Raw genomic sequence first — 18392 nt, forward strand, 5'->3', positions numbered from 1 at the left:
AGCTGCTCTTAGTTACCTTTCCAACACATGGCTAACCTTTAACCAGCTAAACAGCTGCTCTTAGTTACCTTTCCTACACATGGCTAACCTTTAACCAGCTAAACAGCTGCTCTTAGTTACCTTTCTAGCTAATAGGCTAAGTTATAGATGAACTTCCTCTTCCAATTAAAGTTAGAGGAGGTCGAAATAATGAACATCTATCTACCAAATCTATTCATTTTAAAATGTTAATGACTTCTCCTTGCCATTATCATTCACCTGATGATAAGACAAGAAGTATAATATTTTTTGTTGCTAACATCCAGTGTGATGGGTGACCCTGAGTCTCCGGTTTACCTGGGTGGGTTGAAGACCCCTGATCTAGACGAGTACCTATTGCCTAACCTCCTTCCTCTATTGTCCTCTCTCCTTCAGTATGTGTTCAACTACCACGACGGGGATGTGTTTGGCTGTGTGGCAGACATCGGCTGGATAACAGGTCACAGCTACATCGTCTATGGCCCTCTGTGTAATGGAGGAACCACCGTTCTGTTTGAGAGTACACCAGTATACCCCAACCCAGGTGACAACAGACTACTAAAGGCTTTTTACAACCTCCACTTCAACGTGTTTACAACCTAAGTCTGAACTCACCATTCCACCATAAATATAACTCCCTTGCGTATATTCAGTATTCCTACACTCTTAGGAAAAAGGTGCTATCTAGAACCTAAAAGGGTTCTTTGGCTGTCCCCATAGGAGAACCCTTTGAAGAACCATTTTTGGTTCCCGTTTTGTTTCCAAGTAGAAAGAACCCTTTTGAGTTCCATGTAAAAACCCTTTCCACATAGGGTTCTACATGGAACCCAAAGGAGTTCTACCTGGAACAAAAAAGGGAACCAGGAAGGGTTCTCTTATGGGGACAACCAAAGACCCCTTTTGGAACACTTTTTTGCTAAGAGTATTCTGTCATTGAGAGTACATTTCTGTCTTGTGAAAAGTCCAGCATTGAGGCCTGCAAGACACAACAAAAGAATTAGGCTCAAACATTAGGTTTTTATGTGCTCCCTAGCAATGTGTAAAATAAGTTAACATTTAAAACAGTTCTCTGTATGTTCTGTGAATGAACTTTTCTGTCTTCTAAGTAGTAAGAGTACGACACCAACACACGTATATATCTGGTGATGTTACAGGCAGGTACTGGGAGATGGTGGAGAGGCTGGGGATCAACCAGTTTTACGGTGCTCCCACGGCCATCAGGCTGCTGCTGAAATACGGAGACGAGTGGGTGCAGAAATACAACCGCTCCTCCCTAAAAACCCTGGGCTCTGGTAGGTCAAACCTTACAACAACAGAACTCTCTCCTTTTTATGTTGAGAATGGTGCCGAAAGGAGATCGCTGACGTTTTAAGATCCCCCCCCCCGTAAACAATTGTGCTATTGTTTTTTTCGCGTTATTTGTAGCTTATTTTGTATATAATGTTTCTGCCATCGTGTTTTATGACTGCTGCTGTTTAATTATTTGTAACTTAAAAAAAAAGTAAAAACTTTTTTTAAACTTTACTTAACACTTTTTCTTCTTAAAAACATATTAAGGCATCATTGGTTAAGGGCTTGTAATTAAGCATTTCACTGTAAGGTCTACACCTGTTCTATTCATTGTATTCGGCACATGTGACAAATACCATTTGATTTGATTTGATTAGACCTCAGGAGGATATCCTGTTGAATACCATACACCCCATAGACAATAGCCCTACAGTGTGATGGATCCATACACAGCAGGCTACAGTGTGATGGATCCATAGACAGCAGTCTACAGTGTGATGGATCCATAGACAGCAGTCTACAGTGTAAAGGATCCATAGACAGCAGTCTACAGTGTGATGGATCCATAGACAACAGTCTACAGTGTAAAGGATCCATAGACAGCAGTCTACAGTGTGATGGATCCATAGACAGCAGTCTACAGTGTAAAGGATCCATAGACAGCAGTCTACAGTGTGATGGATCCATAGACAGCAGTCTACAGTGTGAACGATCCATAGACAGCAGTCTACAGTGTAAAGGATCCATAGACAGCAGTCTACAGTGTGATGGATCCATAGACAGCAGTCTACAGTGTGATGGATCCATAGACAGCAGTCTACAGTGTGATGGATCCATAGACAGTAGTCTACAGTGTGATGGATCCATCGACAGCAGTCTACAGTGTGAACGATCCATAGACAGCAGTCTACAGTGTGATGGATCCATACACAGCAGTCTACAGTGTGATGGATCCATCGACAGCAGTCTACAGTGTGAACGATCCATAGACAGCAGTCTACAGTGTGATGGATCCATAGACAGCAGTCTACAAGGTAAAGGATCCATAGACAGCAGTCTACAGTGTGATGGATCCATAGACAGCAGTCTACAGTGTAATGGATCCATAGACAGCAGTCTACAGTGTAAACGATCCATAGACAGCAGTCTACAGTGTAGTGGATCCATAGACAGCAGTCTACAGTGTGATGGATCCACAAACAGCAGTCTACAGTGTAACAGTATACTGTAGTAGTAGTAGTAGTAGTAGTAGTAGTAGTAGTAGTAGTAGTAGTGTATACTGTTTCAGTACAACAGGCGGTGTTGTGCTGATGGTATGTTAACATGATACTGTAGTAGTAGTAGTAGTAGTAGTAGTAGTAGTAGTAGTAGTAGTAGTAGTAGTAGTAGTAGTAGTAGTAGTAGTAGTGTATACTGTTTCAGTACAACAGGCGGTGTTGTGCTGATGGTATGTTAACATGATACTGTAGTAGTAGGTACATGAGCCTTGCTGTGGGTGCCACCGATTCAGCAGTCGGTACTATGCATGTCATGTCGCCAGGCGAGGGTAAAGGTTTGACCTCTAAAGAGAGTCTACATATGTAATGGAACACGTGTGTCGTGCCAGGCCGGGGAATGGAATTATCTAGACAGCACATCATAAACATGTCCTGTCTTCTTCCTGTCCTCTTCTTGTCCTCTTCCCCATGAACCCATCAACACAGAGACATGGGAGTGTTAAAACCTGGAGAGCTCCTCCTATCATTTCGATGTGAAATGGCTAGCTAGTTAGCGGAGGTGCGCGCTAATAGTGTTTCAATCGGTGACGTCACTCGCTCTGAGACCTAGAAGTAGTTGTTCCCCTTGCTCTGCAAGTGCCGTGGCGTGATGGGTAACGATGGGTGACTGTTGTTGATGTACAGAGGATCCCTGGTTCGAGCCCAGGTTGGGGCGAGGAGAGGGACGGAAGCTATACTGTTACACACCCTCTAGGTTGTTTAACTCTGGTGCTGACTCCCTGTGGTGCTGTTAACCATATCCTGTCCTGTTCCCTCTGAAGTGGGCGAGAATAGACCTGTGATGCTGTTAACCCTGTCCTGTCCTGTTCTGTCTTGTCCTGTTCCCTCTGAAGTGGGCGAGAATAGACCTGTGGTGCTATTAACCCTGTCCTGTTCCCTCTGAAGTGGGCGAGAATATCCCTGTGGTGCTGTTAACCCTGTCGTTTCCTGTTCCCTCTGAAGTGGTCGAGAATAGACCTGTGGTGCTGTTAACCCTGTCCTGTCCTGTTCCCTCTGAAGTGGTCGAGAATAGACCTGTGGTGCTGTTAACCCTGTCCTGTCCTGTTCTGTCTTGTCCTGTTCCCTCTGAAGTGGGCGAGAATAGACCTGTGGTGCTATTAACCCTGTCCTGTTCTGTCTTGTCCTGTTCCCTCTGAAGTGGGCGAGAATAGACCTGTGGTGCTATTAACCCTGTCCTGTCTTGTCCTGTTCCCTCTGAAGTGAGTGAGAATATCCCTGTGGTGCTATTAACCCTGTCCTGTTCCCTCTGAAGTGGGCGAGAATAGACCTGTGGTGCTGTTAACCCTGTCGTTTCCTGTTTCCTCTGCAGTGGGTGAACCCATCAACACAGAAGCTTGGGAGTGGTACCATCGGGTGGTGGGGGACGGACGCTGCCCTGTGGTCGACACCTGGTGGCAGACAGGTAATGACTGACCTTTAACCTTTAACCTTACGTCTAAAACTTTATTACTATATTTACTAACTCAATTTCTTACACAGTATGTACTGTATGCAGAATGCTGTATGAGATCAGGGTGTTTCTTAAAATGCGCAAGTTGGAGCACGGGAGGGTTGGAGTATGAGTCCAAATCGAAGTATTCGAAACGGTGCATTGTGAGGGCACTTCTCGCAAAGAAATATGACACAGCCATGTAAAAAATAAAGCAAATTTTCTTGAAATCAATGGCAGCCATTATTTTAGCTGAAGCGAGAGAAAATACACTCAGACTTCAGAATTACATTTTGCCTATTCACATCTCTTATGTTGCCAGACTACAATATTTCATCTTGATAAGTTAATAAATACATGCTGTGTTATTTTTGGCATGTTTACCTGCCTACGTACCGTATATAGCAAGCCCATAATACGCCAATAGGGCTAACTGGCTAGCTACTAGTACTGTTAGCTAGCCAGATAGCAATGAAGAATTGTTAGCTAGCAACCCATTGACAGCTATCTTGCAAATTATTCGTTTTAGGTCATTTATGTTTGTTAAACTATCTGGTTAGCTACATTATTACGGTTCACGTATAGCTAATTGATAGTTATGTAAAACAGTTGCTTAGTGTATATCTTGTTTCGTCTCCATTGCCATTGTTGTCCTGGCTGGAAGACTAGCTAGCCATAAAGAATTAGTAGCTACCCACAAAAAATGAAGATCTACCTTGCATAACATTTGTTTTAGGTCATTTTAGCCTGTTTAACTAGCTGGCTAGCTAGATTATTACGATTCACATATCTAGCTGATAATTATGAAGTAAATCATTTGCTTTGTGTATATCTTGTTTTGTCTCTATTGTTGTCATTGTCCTGTCTGGAAGAAGGTTCAGTGAATGGGGAGGTGCAGCGTGAGGTAATACAGTAGAGGGAGTGCTGCTCGGCGTGAGGTAATACAGTAGGGGGAGTGCTGCTCGGCGTGAGGTAATATAGTAGGGGGAGTGCTGCTCAGCGTGAGGTAATACAGTAGGGGGAGTGCTGCTCAGCGTGAGGTAATATAGTAGGGGGAGTGCTGCTCGGCGTGAGGTAATATAGTAGGGAGAGTGCTGCTCGGCGTGAGGTAATACAGTAGGGGGAGTGCTGCTCGGCGTGAGGTAATATAGTAGGGGGAGTGCTGCTCAGCGTGAGGTAATACAGTAGGGGGAGTGCTGCTCAGCGTGAGGTAATATAGTAGGGGGAGTGCTGCTCGGCGTGAGGTAATATAGTAGGGGGAGTGCTGCTCAGCGTGAGTGCTGCTCGGCGTGAGGTAATATAGTAGGGGGAGTGCTGCTCAGCGTGAGGTAATACAGTAGGGGGAGTCCTGCTCGGCGTGAGGTAATACAGTAGAGGGAGTGCTGCTCGGCGTGAGGTAATATAGTAGGGGGAGTGCTGCTCAGCGTGAGGTAATACAGTAGGGGGAGTCCTGCTCGGCGTGAGGTAATACAGTAGGGAGAGTGCTGCTCGGCGTGAGGTAATATAGTAGGGGGAGTGCTGCTCAGCGTGAGGTAATACAGTAGGGGGAGTGCTGCTCAGGCGTGAGGTAATACAGTAGGGGGAGTGCTGCTCGGCGTGAGGTAATACAGTAGGGGGAGTGCTGCTCGGCGTGAGGTAATACAGTAGGGGGAGTGCTGCTCGGCGTGAGGTAATACAGTAGGGGGAGTGTTGCTCGGCGTGAGGTAATACAGTAGGGGGAGTGCTGCTCGGCGTGAGGTAATACAGTAGGGGGAGTGCTGCTCGGCGTGAGGTAATACAGTAGGGGGAGTGCTGCTCGGTGTGAGGTAATATAGTAGGGGGAGTGCTGCTCGGCGTGAGGTAATACAGTAGGGGGAGTGCTGCTCAGCGTGAGGTAATACAGTAGGGGGAGGGCTGCTCAGCGTGAGGTAATACAGTAGGGGGAGTGCTGCTCAGCGTGAGGTAATACAGTAGGGGGAGTGCTGCTCAGCGTGAGGTAATACAGTAGGGAGAGTGCTGCTCAGCGTGAGGTAATACAGGAGGGGGAGTGCTGCTCTGTGTAGTAATACAGTAGGGGGAGTGCTGCTCGGCGTGAGGTAATACAGTAGGGGGAGTGCTGCTCGGTGTGAGGTAATACAGTAGGGGGAGTGCTGCTCGGTGTGAGGTAATACAGTAGGGGGAGTGCTGCTCGGCGTGAGGTAATACAGTAGGGGGAGTGCTGCTCGGTGTGAGGTAATACAGTAGGGGGAGTGCTGCTCGGCGTGAGGTAATACAGTAGAGAGAGTGCTGCTCGGCGTGAGGTAATACAGTAGGGGGAGTGCTGCTCAGCGTGAGGTAATACAGTAGGGGGAGTGCTGCTCAGCGTGAGGTAATACAGTAGGGGGAGTACTGCTCAGCGTGAGGTAATACAGTAGGGGGAGTGCTGCTCGGTGTGAGGTAATACAGTAGGGGGAGTGCTGCTCAGAGTGAGGTAATACAGTAGGGGGAGTGCTGCTCAGCGTGAGGTAATACAGTAGGGGGAGTGCTGCTCAGCGTGAGGTAATACAGTAGGGGGAGTGCTGCTCAGCGTGAGGTAATACAGTAGGGGGAGTGCTGCTCAGCGTGAGGTAATACAGTAGGGGGAGTGCTGCTCAGCGTGAGGTAATACAGTAGGGGGAGTGCTGCTCAGTGTGAGGTAATACAGTAGGGGGAGTGCTGAGGTAATACAGTAGGGGGAGTGCTGCTCAGTGTGAGGTAATACAGTAGGGGGAGGGCTGCTCAGCATGAGGTAATACAGTAGGGGGAGTGCTGCTCAGCGTGAGGTAATACAGTAGGGGGAGTGCTGCTCAGCGTGAGGTAATACAGTAGGGGGAGTTCTGCTCAGCGTGAGGTAATACAGTAGGGGGGAGTGCTGCTCAGCGTGAGGTAATACAGTAGGGGGGAGTGCTGCTCAGCGTGAGGTAATACAGTAGGGGGAGTGCTTCTCAAATCTAATGTTTTATGTGTTCTCCATAATCTCGTCCTCACAAGAACGTACTCAAGAGAACATGGTCGGAGAATGCGCTCGGGGCATGAGTGTGGAGCACGGTAGTATGCATATTGAGAAACACCCCATTTGACAACCTGAAGGGACAGCTCAACCTAATGTTGCAAACACTGTAAACATAGTTCTGCAATGCTGATTGAAGGGCTTTTCGGTTCTTGTTGAGATCCTTTTTTTAAGGATAAACGGTTCCCTCAGTACTCGTCCTTATGAAGGGGATTTTTTTTAATAGCTTCTTTTGTTGAAGGGGGGGAGGTTTCCTTTTCTTTGTATCACAGACTATTCTCTTCTCTGTTGATTGTTGTAGATTAGTGTACTGTACAGTGTGAGCTGGTCTGTCTGAGTTGGGTCTACTGCTCTGTGTGGAGCTGGTCTGGTTGGCTGCCAGCGTCAATCAGAAATGTGGAGTTCATGAACTTTCTCGGGAGTGCTTTTAACCACCAGGAAGAACAATCAGTCTTAAAGGGGAGAGACTGGTCCGATCATCTAATCAAGAAATATACTATTACGTACGCACACGCACACGCACACGCACACGCACACACACACACACACACACACACACACACACACACACACACACACACACACACACACACACACACACACCCTGCTCTCCAGCCAATCTAATTAAATGTTTTATATCCCTTCTGGACTGCATCAAACCAGATGTAATTCTAATGCTGCCAGATATCTGACTCCAGAGCGGCAGCAGCAGAGGCAGGCAGAGGATCTTGGAAACAAACACTTTGCAGCAATTCATTTCACTCTCTCCCTTTCTTTGTGACTGTAAGTGTGTCTGATAAGCCATGTGTCTGCTCAAAAGACTCCCCACCCAACATACCTTAGCAACCTGCTCTGGGGCTCCTCTGTTCATTGCCTTTGCTGCTTGCTCAAAGGGCTCCCCACCCATTACTTTGTACCTTAGCTAGCCTGCTCTGAGGGCTCACTACCAGTTACATTGTACATTAGCTAGCCTGCTCTGAGGGCTCACTACCAGTTACATTGTACATTAGCTAGCCTGCTCTGAGGGCTCACTACCAGTTACATTGTACATTAGCTAGCCTGCTCTGAGGGCTCACTACAAGTGATATTGTACATCAGCTAGCCTGCTCTGAGGGCTCACTACCAGTTACATTGTACATCAGCTAGCCTGCTCTGAGGGCTCACTACAAGTGATATTGTACATCAGCTAGCCTGCTCTGAGGGCTCACTACCAGTTACATTGTACATCAGCTAGCCTGCTCTGAGGGCTCACTACCAGTGATATTGTACATTAGCTAGCCTGCACTGAGGGCTCACTACCAGTTACATTGTACATTAGCTAGCTTTCCATACCTTCTCTTTTTAGGGTCAATACCTCACACACCTTCATTGAATAGAAAGCTATATCGTTTGCTGCATTGTAACCAATTCTATCATTATGTCAGTGGAAAATAGCCTACAATAACAGGCCTGTAACCAATGTTCTTCCACAAAATGAATTTAGTGCTGGGCTATAAGAACATGTTTTAAAACCAAATCTGATTTGAGGCTAATCTAACAAAAAATTCAGGTTGACCTTATATATTTCAGTCCTCAATCGCACCAAATTACAGTCATTGAGTAATTAAAATAAATTCACCGGAATAATGTTAATTATCACACAAGTGCCATATTAAAGGAGCAATCTGGGATTGGTACATCAATTTTGAGACTTTTAAATGAATGATGTATTGCCATTTGCTGTTGTTGTTTCAATCCCAGGTTGTTCCTTTAATATTCATAATTAAACATGCATAGTTTAGCATGGAGCATTATTGACACAGATATGACCCAAATACCCTATCTCAGAACAGAGGATTATGTCGTTATGTCCAGATTTTACAATTAGCACTAAATGGCATTATTGGTAATTGCTGGCAGTTTGATCTATGTGCAAAAAAGTCCATTACAGGGGCAAATAAGGAGATTTGACTGGCTGGCTGGCTGACGTGCTGACTGGCTGATTTGCTGACTGGCTGATTTGCTGACTGACTGGCTGGCTGACTGACTGGCTGGCTGACTGGCTGGTTGACTAGCTGGCTGACTGGCTGGCTGGCTGACGTGCTGACGTGCTGACTGACTAGCTGGCTGACTGGCTGGTTGACTAGCTGGCTGACTTGCTGACTGGCTGGCTGACTGGCTGGCTGGTTGGCACCTTGCCCCTGTGTGGGATGTTAATCTGTGGTGTCCTAGTTCTATGGAGACCCTGGGTGCCTCCCAAATAGTACCCTATTCATTTTATAGCGCACTACTTTTGACCAGGGTCCATAGTAGTGCACTACTTTAGACCAGGACCCATAGTAGTGCACTACTTTAGACCAAGGCCCATAGTAGTGCACTACTGTTGACCAGGGTCCATAGTAGTGCACTACTTTAGACCAAGGCCCATAGTAGTGCACTACTGTTGACCAGGGTCCATAGTAGTGCACTACTGTTGACCAGGGTCCATAGTAGTGCACTACTGTTGACCAGGGTCCATAGTAGTGCACTACTGTTGACCAGGGTCCATAGTAGTGCACTACTGTTGACCAGGGTCCATAGTAGTGCACTACTGTTGACCAGGGTCCATAGTAGTGCACTACTTTAGACCAAGGCCCATAGTAGTGCACTACTGTTGACCAGGGTCCGTAGTAGTGCACTCTAAAGGGAATAGGGTGCCATTTGGGACTCAACCCCTCTGTCAGTCCAGCTCCACACCGGCCAGATTAGCAGGGTAGATTAGCAGATTAGTAGATTAGCGTGGCCTGGTCGCAGGATAGAGTCGAACCTAATTGCATTTAATTGACTTTTAACATGACCGTAATTCGCCCGTCGACATCTGTAGCTAAAGGATCAGGGTTTATTACACTGACAGACTGACAAACTGGTTATTTACAAAAACTTGTTGTGGTTCTCTTTGCTGTCTCCTTTTTCCTCATCAACCTTTACATCCTTTTATCTCCTCTTACTTTCTCTAGTTTTTATTTATTGATTATAATTTTTTTAAAGGTGTAGATCAGCTTTAATATTGCAGATAGAGTGTAGCTTCCATCAATGTAATTGTCTGCATCGTTTCCAATCACCCATATATTTGTTGGGTAAATCTATGTATAAATTATTTTACATATATATTTCTTTAAATATATTTTCCTTCTTTATTATTTCCCCCTAAACCTACCACCCCTCCCCTAAGTGTAGTACTCCCCCTCTAGTCTTTATGCTGTGACATTTTGTTTGGGGGGGATCTCTTCAGGGGCCACAACAACATGGAGTGGTCAAAGTTTAGGCCCTGTTCAAATACTTGAAAATGGTCGATCAGTGAAGAGAGCAAGGAAGGAAGCACTTTCAAGTATTCAAGTATTCATACAGGGCTTTAGATTCATTAGAAAAGCAGTTGAATAAAACTATCTCTCTCATTCCCGTGTTATTCCCATCTCTCCAGAGACCGGTGGGATCTGCATCGCTCCCAGGCCGTCGGACCCAGAGGCGGAGATCGTTCCGGGCATGGCCATGCGCCCGTTTTACGGGATCAAGCCGGCGCTGCTGGATACTGAGGTAGTGACTGGCGATGATGTGCTAGTCCATTGAGTGGGGTCTCTCTCTCTTTCTCTCTCTCTCTCTGGGATCTCTCTCTCCCCTCCTCTCTCTCGCTCTGTCTCTTGCTCTCTATTTCTCTCTCTTTTTCTCTCTCTCCCTCTTTCTCTCCTCACTAAGAGCCACAACATTCTCTGACCAGCTGGTAATCTGTTGTTGTGGCTTCCCAGCTGTCAGGTCTGTTTGGAAGCAGTCTGATATCCCACTTCCCTCTTCCACACGCAATACTGTCACTCTGCTGTCTATTCAACCATACATTCTGTTGTGTTTGGAGCGGAGTGTGGAGCGGAGTGTGGTGGAGCGGAGTGTGGTGGAGCGGAGTGTGGTGGAGCGGAGTGTGGAGCGGAGTGTGGTGGAGCGGAGTGTGGAGCGGAGTGTGGAGCGGAGTGTGGAGCGGAGTGTGGAGCGGAGTGTCGAGCAGAGTGTGGTGGAGCGGAGTGTGGAGCGGAGTGTGGAGCGGAGTGTGGAGCGGAGTTTGGAGCGGAGTATGGAGCGGAGTGTGGAGCGGAGTGTGGTGGAGCGGAGTGTGGTGGAGCGGAGTGTGGTGGAGCGGAGTGTGGTGGAGCGGAGTGTGGAGCGGAGTGTGGAGCGGAGTGTGGTGGAGCGGAGTGTGGAGCGGAGTGTGGTGGAGCGGAGTGTGGTGGAGCGGAGTGTGGTGGAGCGGAGTGTGGTGGAGCGGAGTGTGGTGGAGCGGAGTATGGAGCGGAGTATGGAGCGGAGTGTGGAGCGGAGTGTGGTGCGGAGTGTGGTGGAGCGGAGTATGGAGTGGAGTGGAGCGGAGTATGGAGCGGCGTGTGGAGCGGAGTGTGGAGTGGAGTGTGGAGCGGAGTGTGGTGGAGCGGAGTGTGGTGGAGCGGAGTGTGGTGGAGCGGAGTGTGGAGCGGAGTGGAGCGGAGTATGGAGCGGAGTATGGAGCGGAGTGTGGTGGAGCGGAGTATGGAGTGGAGCGGAGTGTGGAGTGGAGTGTGGAGCGGAGTGTCGAGCGGAGTGTGGTGGAGCGGAGCGGAGTGTGGAGCGGAGTGTGGAGCGGAGTGTGGTGGAGCGGAGTGTGGTGGAGCGGAGTGTGGAGCGGAGTGTGGTGGAGCGGAGTGTGGAGCGGAGTGGAGCGGAGTATGGAGCGGAGTATGGAGTGGAGTGGAGCGGAGTGTGGTGGAGCGGAGTATGGAGTGGAGTGGAGCGGAGTATGGAGCGGAGTATGGAGCGGAGTATGGAGCGGAGTATGGAGCGGAGTGTGGTCGAGCGGGTAACACTCTCGCCTCCGGAACCACATGACTCCTGCTGCGACGGGGATCCCTGTTCAATCCCCTACGCATTTCTGCTCCCTCTATTCTGTCTCCTATCCTGTCATAAAAATAATAAAATACGTAAAGAGTTTAGAAATGTTGTTTGTGTATTGTATCCAGGGTGAAGTGCTGAGTTCCAATGATTCGACTGGAGCTTTGTGTATCTCCCAGGCCTGGCCTGGTATGGCCCGCACCATCCACAACCACCACCAGAGATTCACAGAGACATATTTCCAGCCTTATCCAGGTACAGACAAATCAACCCATCCGGACTTTTAAAAACTAGCGATCTACAATGTTCTATCTCCTGTCTTCCTCAGGCTGAGACTAGTGCTCTGCTAAAATCAATACCGTCCCCCTAAATTGTGCCACACCACTATTAGGTTACTTCTTCACCGGCGACGGTGCTTACCGCTCCAAGGAAGGCTATTACCAGATCGTCGGCCGTCTTGATGATGTCATCAGTGTGAGCGGTCACCGGCTCGGGACTGCGGAACTAGAGGATGTGGTGGTATGTACGATCATAATCGTGTGACCAAATGTCCCTCTCAAAATAACTTCACGATCAGTGGTGAAGCAGAGAGTAAACACACGTAAACGCACGTACCCCCATCTTTTACAGAAAAGGGCATTGAAAGTATAGGGAGCATTATTTTAATTGGGCGGATCCATAATAAATACAAATAATCACCACGAACGGCGGTCAGCGTTTACCCACCAATTTTGTTTTTACCACTAACATCACTGATCACAATCATGAGTCCAAATGTTCCTGTCAAAATAACTTCTTATTGCAGGACTTTACCTGAGTCTACACAAAAATCAGCTGACATCTTGCTTATCGTATAAATGTCCTTGTCAACGTTGTTAACAGTTGGAACTGATTCCATGGCATTCTCTCCTAGAACCAGTGTCCTGGAGTGGCTGAGTCTGCTGCGATTGGCTACTCCCATGACATCAAAGGAGAGGGTGAGTGACATCGTGGAACTCTGACGTTCACCATGGTTACATGATTATACCAGTTGACTTTTACCCTGTTGCATTTCCACTTAACTCTCCACTCTTAGTGTCTAATTCAAGGAAATGTATCAACAACCAGGATTGGGTAGGTTACTTTCTAAATGTAATCCGTTATAGTTAATAGTTATCTGTCCAAAATTGTAATCAGTAACGTAATTTATGGATTAGCCAAACTCAGTAACGTAATCTGATGACTTTCAGTTACTTTTGGATTACTTTCCCCTTAAGAGGCATTATAAGAAGACAAAACGGATCCTTTAAACACATTTGGTGTGTCATCATTTGGTGTGTCATCAAAGTGGTCTCTGATTGGTGGTCATCATTTGGTGTGTCACCATAGTGGTCTCTGATTGGTGGTCATCATTTTGTGTGTCATCATAGTAGTCTCTGATTGGTGGTCATCATTTGGTGTGTCATCATAGTGGTCTCTGATTGGTGGTCATCATTTGGTGTGTCATCAAAGTGGTCTCTGATTGGTGGTCATCATTTGGTGTGTCATCAAAGTGGTCTCTGATTGGTGGTCATCATTTGGTGTGTCATCAAAGTGGTCTCTGATTGGTGGTCATCATTTGGTGTGTCATCATAGTAGTCTCTGATTGGTGGTCATCATTTGGTGTGTCATCATAGTGGTCTCTGATTGGTGGTCATCATCTGGTGTGTCATCATAGTGGTCTCTGATTGGTGGTCATCATTTGGTGTGTCATCATAGTGGTCTCTGATTGGTGGTCATCATTTGGTGTGTCATCATAGTGGTCTCTGATTGGTGGTCATCATTTGGTGTGTCATCATAGTGGTCTCTGATTGGTGGTCATCATTTTGTGTGTCATCATAGTGGTCTCTGATTGGTGGTCATCATTTTGTGTGTCATCATAGTAGTCTCTGATTGGTGGTCATCATTTGGTGTGTCATCATAGTGGTCTCTGATTGGTGGTCATCATTTGGTGTGTCATCATAGTGGTCTCTGATTGGTGGTCATCATTTGGTGTGTCATCATAGTGGTCTCTGATTGGTGGTGGTAATTTGGTGTGTCATCATAGTGGTCTCTGATTGGTGGTCATCATTTTGTGTGTCATCATAGTAGTCTCTGATTGGTGGTCATCATTTGGTGTGTCATCATAGTGGTCTCTGATTGGTGGTCATCATTTGGTGTGTCATCATAGTGGTCTCTGATTGGTGGTCATCATTTGGTGTGTCATCATAGTGGTCTCTGATTGGTGGTCATCATTTGGTGTGTCATCATAGTGGTCTCTGATTGGTGGTCATCATTTGGTGTGTCATCATAGTGGTCTCTGATTGGTGTGTCATCATAGTGGTCTCTGATTGGTGGTCATCATTTGGTGTGTCATCATAGTGGTCTCTGATTGGTGGTCATCATTTGGTGTGTCATCATAGTGGTCTCTGATTGGTGGTCATCATTTTGTGTGTCATCATAGTAGTCTCTGATTGGTGGTCATCATTTGGTGTGTCATCATAGTGGTCTCTGATTGGTGGTCATCATTTGGTGTGTCATCATAGTGGTCTCTGATTGGTGGTGGTCATTTGGTGTGTCATCATAGTGGTCTCTGATTGGTGGTGGTAATTTGGTGTGTCATCATAGTGGTCTCTGATTGGTGGTGGTCATTTGGTGTGTCATCATAGTGGTCTCTGATTGGTGTGTCATCATAGTGGTCTCTGATTGGTGGTCATCATTTGGTGTGTCATCATAGTGGTCTCTGATTGGTGGTCATCATTTGGTGTGTCATCATAGTGGTCTCTGATTGGTGGTCATCATTTGGTGTGTCATCATAGTGGTCTCTGATTGGTGGTCATCATCTAGTGTGTCATCATAGTGGTCTCTGATTGGTGGTCATCATTTGGTGTGTCATCATAGTGGTCTCTGATTGGTGGTGGTCATTTGGTGTGTCATCATAGTGGTCTCTGATTGGTGGTGGTAATTTGGTGTGTCATCATAGTGGTCTCTGATTGGTGGTGGTCATTTGGTGTGTCATCATAGTGGTCTCTGATTGGTGTGTCATCATAGTGGTCTCTGATTGGTGGTCATCATTTGGTGTGTCATCATAGTGGTCTCTGATTGGTGGTCATCATTTGGTGTGTCATCAAAGTGGTCTCTGATTGGTGTGTCATCATAGTGGTCTCTGATTGGTGGTCATCATTTGGTGTGTCATCATAGTGGTCTCTGATTGGTGGTCATCATTTGGTGTGTCATCAAAGTGGTCTCTGATTGGTGTGTCATCATAGTGGTCTCTGATTGGTGGTCATCATCTAGTGTGTCATCATAGTGGTCTCTGATTGGTGGTCATCATTTGGTGTGTCATCATAGTGGTCTCTGATTGGTGGTCATCATTTTGTGTGTCATCATAGTGGTCTCTGATTGGTGGTCATCATTTGGTGTGTCATCATAGTGGTCTCTGATTGGTGGTCATCATTTGGTGTGTCATCATAGTGGTCTCTGATTGGTGGTCATCATTTGGTGTGTCATCATAGTGGTCTCTGATTGGTGGTCTGACTCACTCAGGTGAAACAAACTTAAACTTGTGCCTTTTTTCAATGCTGACAGTTTACTTCTTCACTTGCTTTTCCTTTCTTTGTTTGAGAAAACAGAAAGATTTCATCATGTATTTTTCAGCAAACATCCTTTCTGAATTTAAAATTAATCCAATAAGTAATCCTCTAGTTTTCCCAAAGTAATCTGATTACAATATCATTGCTGGTAACGTAATTGATTACAGTTACAGTTTTTTGGTAATCAGATTACAAGCAATCCGCCCCTCGCCTACCTGACTGCAGTTTGTAATCAGATGACATGTAATCAGTTACTCCTCAACCCTGCCAAGAAAAAATATACAGTTGACGTCTTTATTTCACCACCTTGATCCAAACAACTGTACGTGAACTTGACATAACCTTTAAGTGACCTTATGCAAATGATGTAGCATGTCATATGCTAGACAATAGTAAACAACAAACCGATATTCTAGATATCTTTTGACCAATCAGATCCACGTTTTTTGCCAATAATTGGTCAAAAGATCAGAATTGGACTGCCTGTGTAAACGCAGCCTTTACGGCCATAAAACTGATCTACTGTCCTCTTCTCTGACCAGGTGTGTATGTGTTTGTGGTGTTGAAGAAGGCAGTGATGGTTCAAGAGGATGTTCTAGCCCAGCAGCTCAGAGAGATGGTGTCCAGGAGCATCGCCAAGTACGCCTGCCCAGACTTCATTCAGGTAGTACCACTAATACTGGTAGTCTAGTGTGGTCCGTTCGCTTGTGATATTTTCAATCTCTGAACCCTTTGAACCCTTTGAACCCTCTGAACCCTTTGAACCCTCTGAACCCTTTGAACCCTCTGAACCCTTTGAACCCTCTGAACCCTTTGAACCCTCTGAACGCTTTGAACCCTCCCTCCGAGAGACTGAAAAACAGCTTCTATCTCAAGGCCATCAGACTGTTAAACAACCATCACTAACATTGAGTGGCTGCTGCCAACATACTGACTCAAATCTGTAGCCACTTTAATAATTAATAATTGGATGTAATAAATGTATCACTAGTCACTTTAAACAATGCCACTTTATATAATGTTTACATACACTACATTACTCATCTCATATGTATATACTGTACTCTATACCATCTACTGCATCTTGCCTATGCCGTTCGGCCATCGCTCATCCATATATTTATGTACATATTCTTATTCATTCCTTTACATTTGTGTGTATAAGGTAGTTGTTGTGAAATTGTTAGATTACTTGTTAGATATTACTGCATCGTTGGGAACTAGAAGCACAAGCATTTCACTACACTCGCATGACCATCTGCTAATCATGTGTATGTGACCAATAAAATTTGATTTGATTTACCTAATTTATAAAGGTCATAAACAATGTCCTAAAGCCTCACAAGACTGTCCTGAACATGACTTATAACATTAACAGCCATAAACAGCTGGGTTGTGTTAAGTAGAGCAAACTGTTGCAAAAACATGTTTTGCAACAGAAAAAAACGATAGGCTGTGTTCTGGTAAACTTAAAGTAGTACCCTCCACATTTCAAAATGTTTTTTTAATGAAGGGAGGAAGGAAGGATATACTTTAAAAGTTTTCAAACGGGGCCTTTTTTTACATCTGTAGGTGGTGAGGAGTCTGCCAAAGACTCGCTCGGGGAAAATCATGCGTCGTGTCCTGAGGAAGGTGGTAGAGCGGAACACGGACGAGCTGGGGGACCTCAGCACTCTAGACGACCCTGACTCCATACACGAGGTCATCAGGGGTCACCAACGTCTCCGTGGCGACGGCAAGCACCAGTAACAACAGGGTATTAAAGGGACACCACCAATTTTAATATTTTTTTTTGGGGGGGGGACGACAGAACAAAGAAAACAACATTTTTCAATGATATGGTGCTGGAGACGATGAATATGAGGTTAAACATTGGTGAAGTGTCCGTTTTTAAGTTACAGAACATTCACATACACATGTATTGTGTAGCACAGATGCTTCTGTCATGACCAATAGAGAATCATCATACCAGTTGGATACATTATATCTAAATCGGCAACATTCTGAATGTTTAACCACGTTGAATAGACCTTGGTAACCTTGGTAACTCTGCAGCCACATCCATTCCACAAACTACAGGGACGTGGAATACGCCGGGAGAACCTTAGATCTGTGTGTATTGTTGTGAATTGTTAGTTACTACTGCACCTGTTGGTGCTAGGAACACAAGCATTTCGCTACACCCTGCAATAACATCTGCTAAATATGTGTATGTGACCAAAAAAACATTTGTTTTGATTTGAGAACCTTAACAAAAAAACATTTGTTTTGATTTGAGAACCTTAACAAAAAAACAATATCAGTTAGTAAAATGGTCTTGATTATTGCATGCTATTCTTCTTGCTCTATTTCTTAAGTGTCTGTTCTGGATAACTGTTTATGAATTGAGAAGGAAGGTATTTTTAGTATTGTATGCATGTTTAAGAGTTTTAAACTTCTGTTTTTAGTGCATTGATGCAAAGCAGATTATATTACTTAACTTTGTTTTATACAGATTATGATTTGAGTGATAAAGCAACAATAAACTGCATCCTTTACTGGTCACTTCCTGTCTCATTTTAAATCCACAATAAAAATCCACATTTTATGTCAATAACAAAAGTAAAAGACATGATCATACATCACATTAAGACGTCAGTAAACAAAAACACAGTCCCCCAGCTTTACCTTGACCTGGTAACCAGTCCCACAGCTTCACTTTAACCTGGTAACCAGTCCCACAGCTTTACCTTGACCCGGTAAACAGTCCCACAGCTTCACCTTGACCCGGTAACCAGTCCCACAGCTTCACTTTAACCTGGTAACCAGTCCCACAGCTTCACCTTGACCCGGTAAACAGTCCCCCAGCTTCACCTTAACCTGGTAACCAGTCCCACAGCTTCACCTTAACCTGTTAAACAGTCCCACAGCTTCAC

General features: G+C 45.6%; 1 protein-coding gene across 1 annotated transcript in view; it reads left to right on the top strand.

The window, feature by feature from the left end:
• Nucleotides 1-18021, top strand: part of LOC139582488 (acetyl-coenzyme A synthetase 2-like, mitochondrial) — a 29107-nt gene extending 11086 nt beyond the window's left edge. The window contains exons 6-14 of the mRNA XM_071412545.1: nucleotides 415-562; nucleotides 1173-1310; nucleotides 3895-3987; nucleotides 10461-10573; nucleotides 12016-12142; nucleotides 12279-12406; nucleotides 12801-12864; nucleotides 16020-16141; nucleotides 17050-18021. Coding sequence (XP_071268646.1) covers nucleotides 415-562; nucleotides 1173-1310; nucleotides 3895-3987; nucleotides 10461-10573; nucleotides 12016-12142; nucleotides 12279-12406; nucleotides 12801-12864; nucleotides 16020-16141; nucleotides 17050-17226 — 1110 coding nt within the window. The 3' untranslated portion in view covers nucleotides 17227-18021. The remainder of the gene's footprint in view (nucleotides 1-414; nucleotides 563-1172; nucleotides 1311-3894; nucleotides 3988-10460; nucleotides 10574-12015; nucleotides 12143-12278; nucleotides 12407-12800; nucleotides 12865-16019; nucleotides 16142-17049) is intronic.
• Nucleotides 18022-18392: the final 371 nt, after the last annotated feature.

The sequence above is a fragment of the Salvelinus alpinus genome, chromosome 8 (genome assembly GCF_045679555.1).
Source record: "Salvelinus alpinus chromosome 8, SLU_Salpinus.1, whole genome shotgun sequence".
Taxonomy (NCBI): domain Eukaryota; kingdom Metazoa; phylum Chordata; class Actinopteri; order Salmoniformes; family Salmonidae; genus Salvelinus; species Salvelinus alpinus.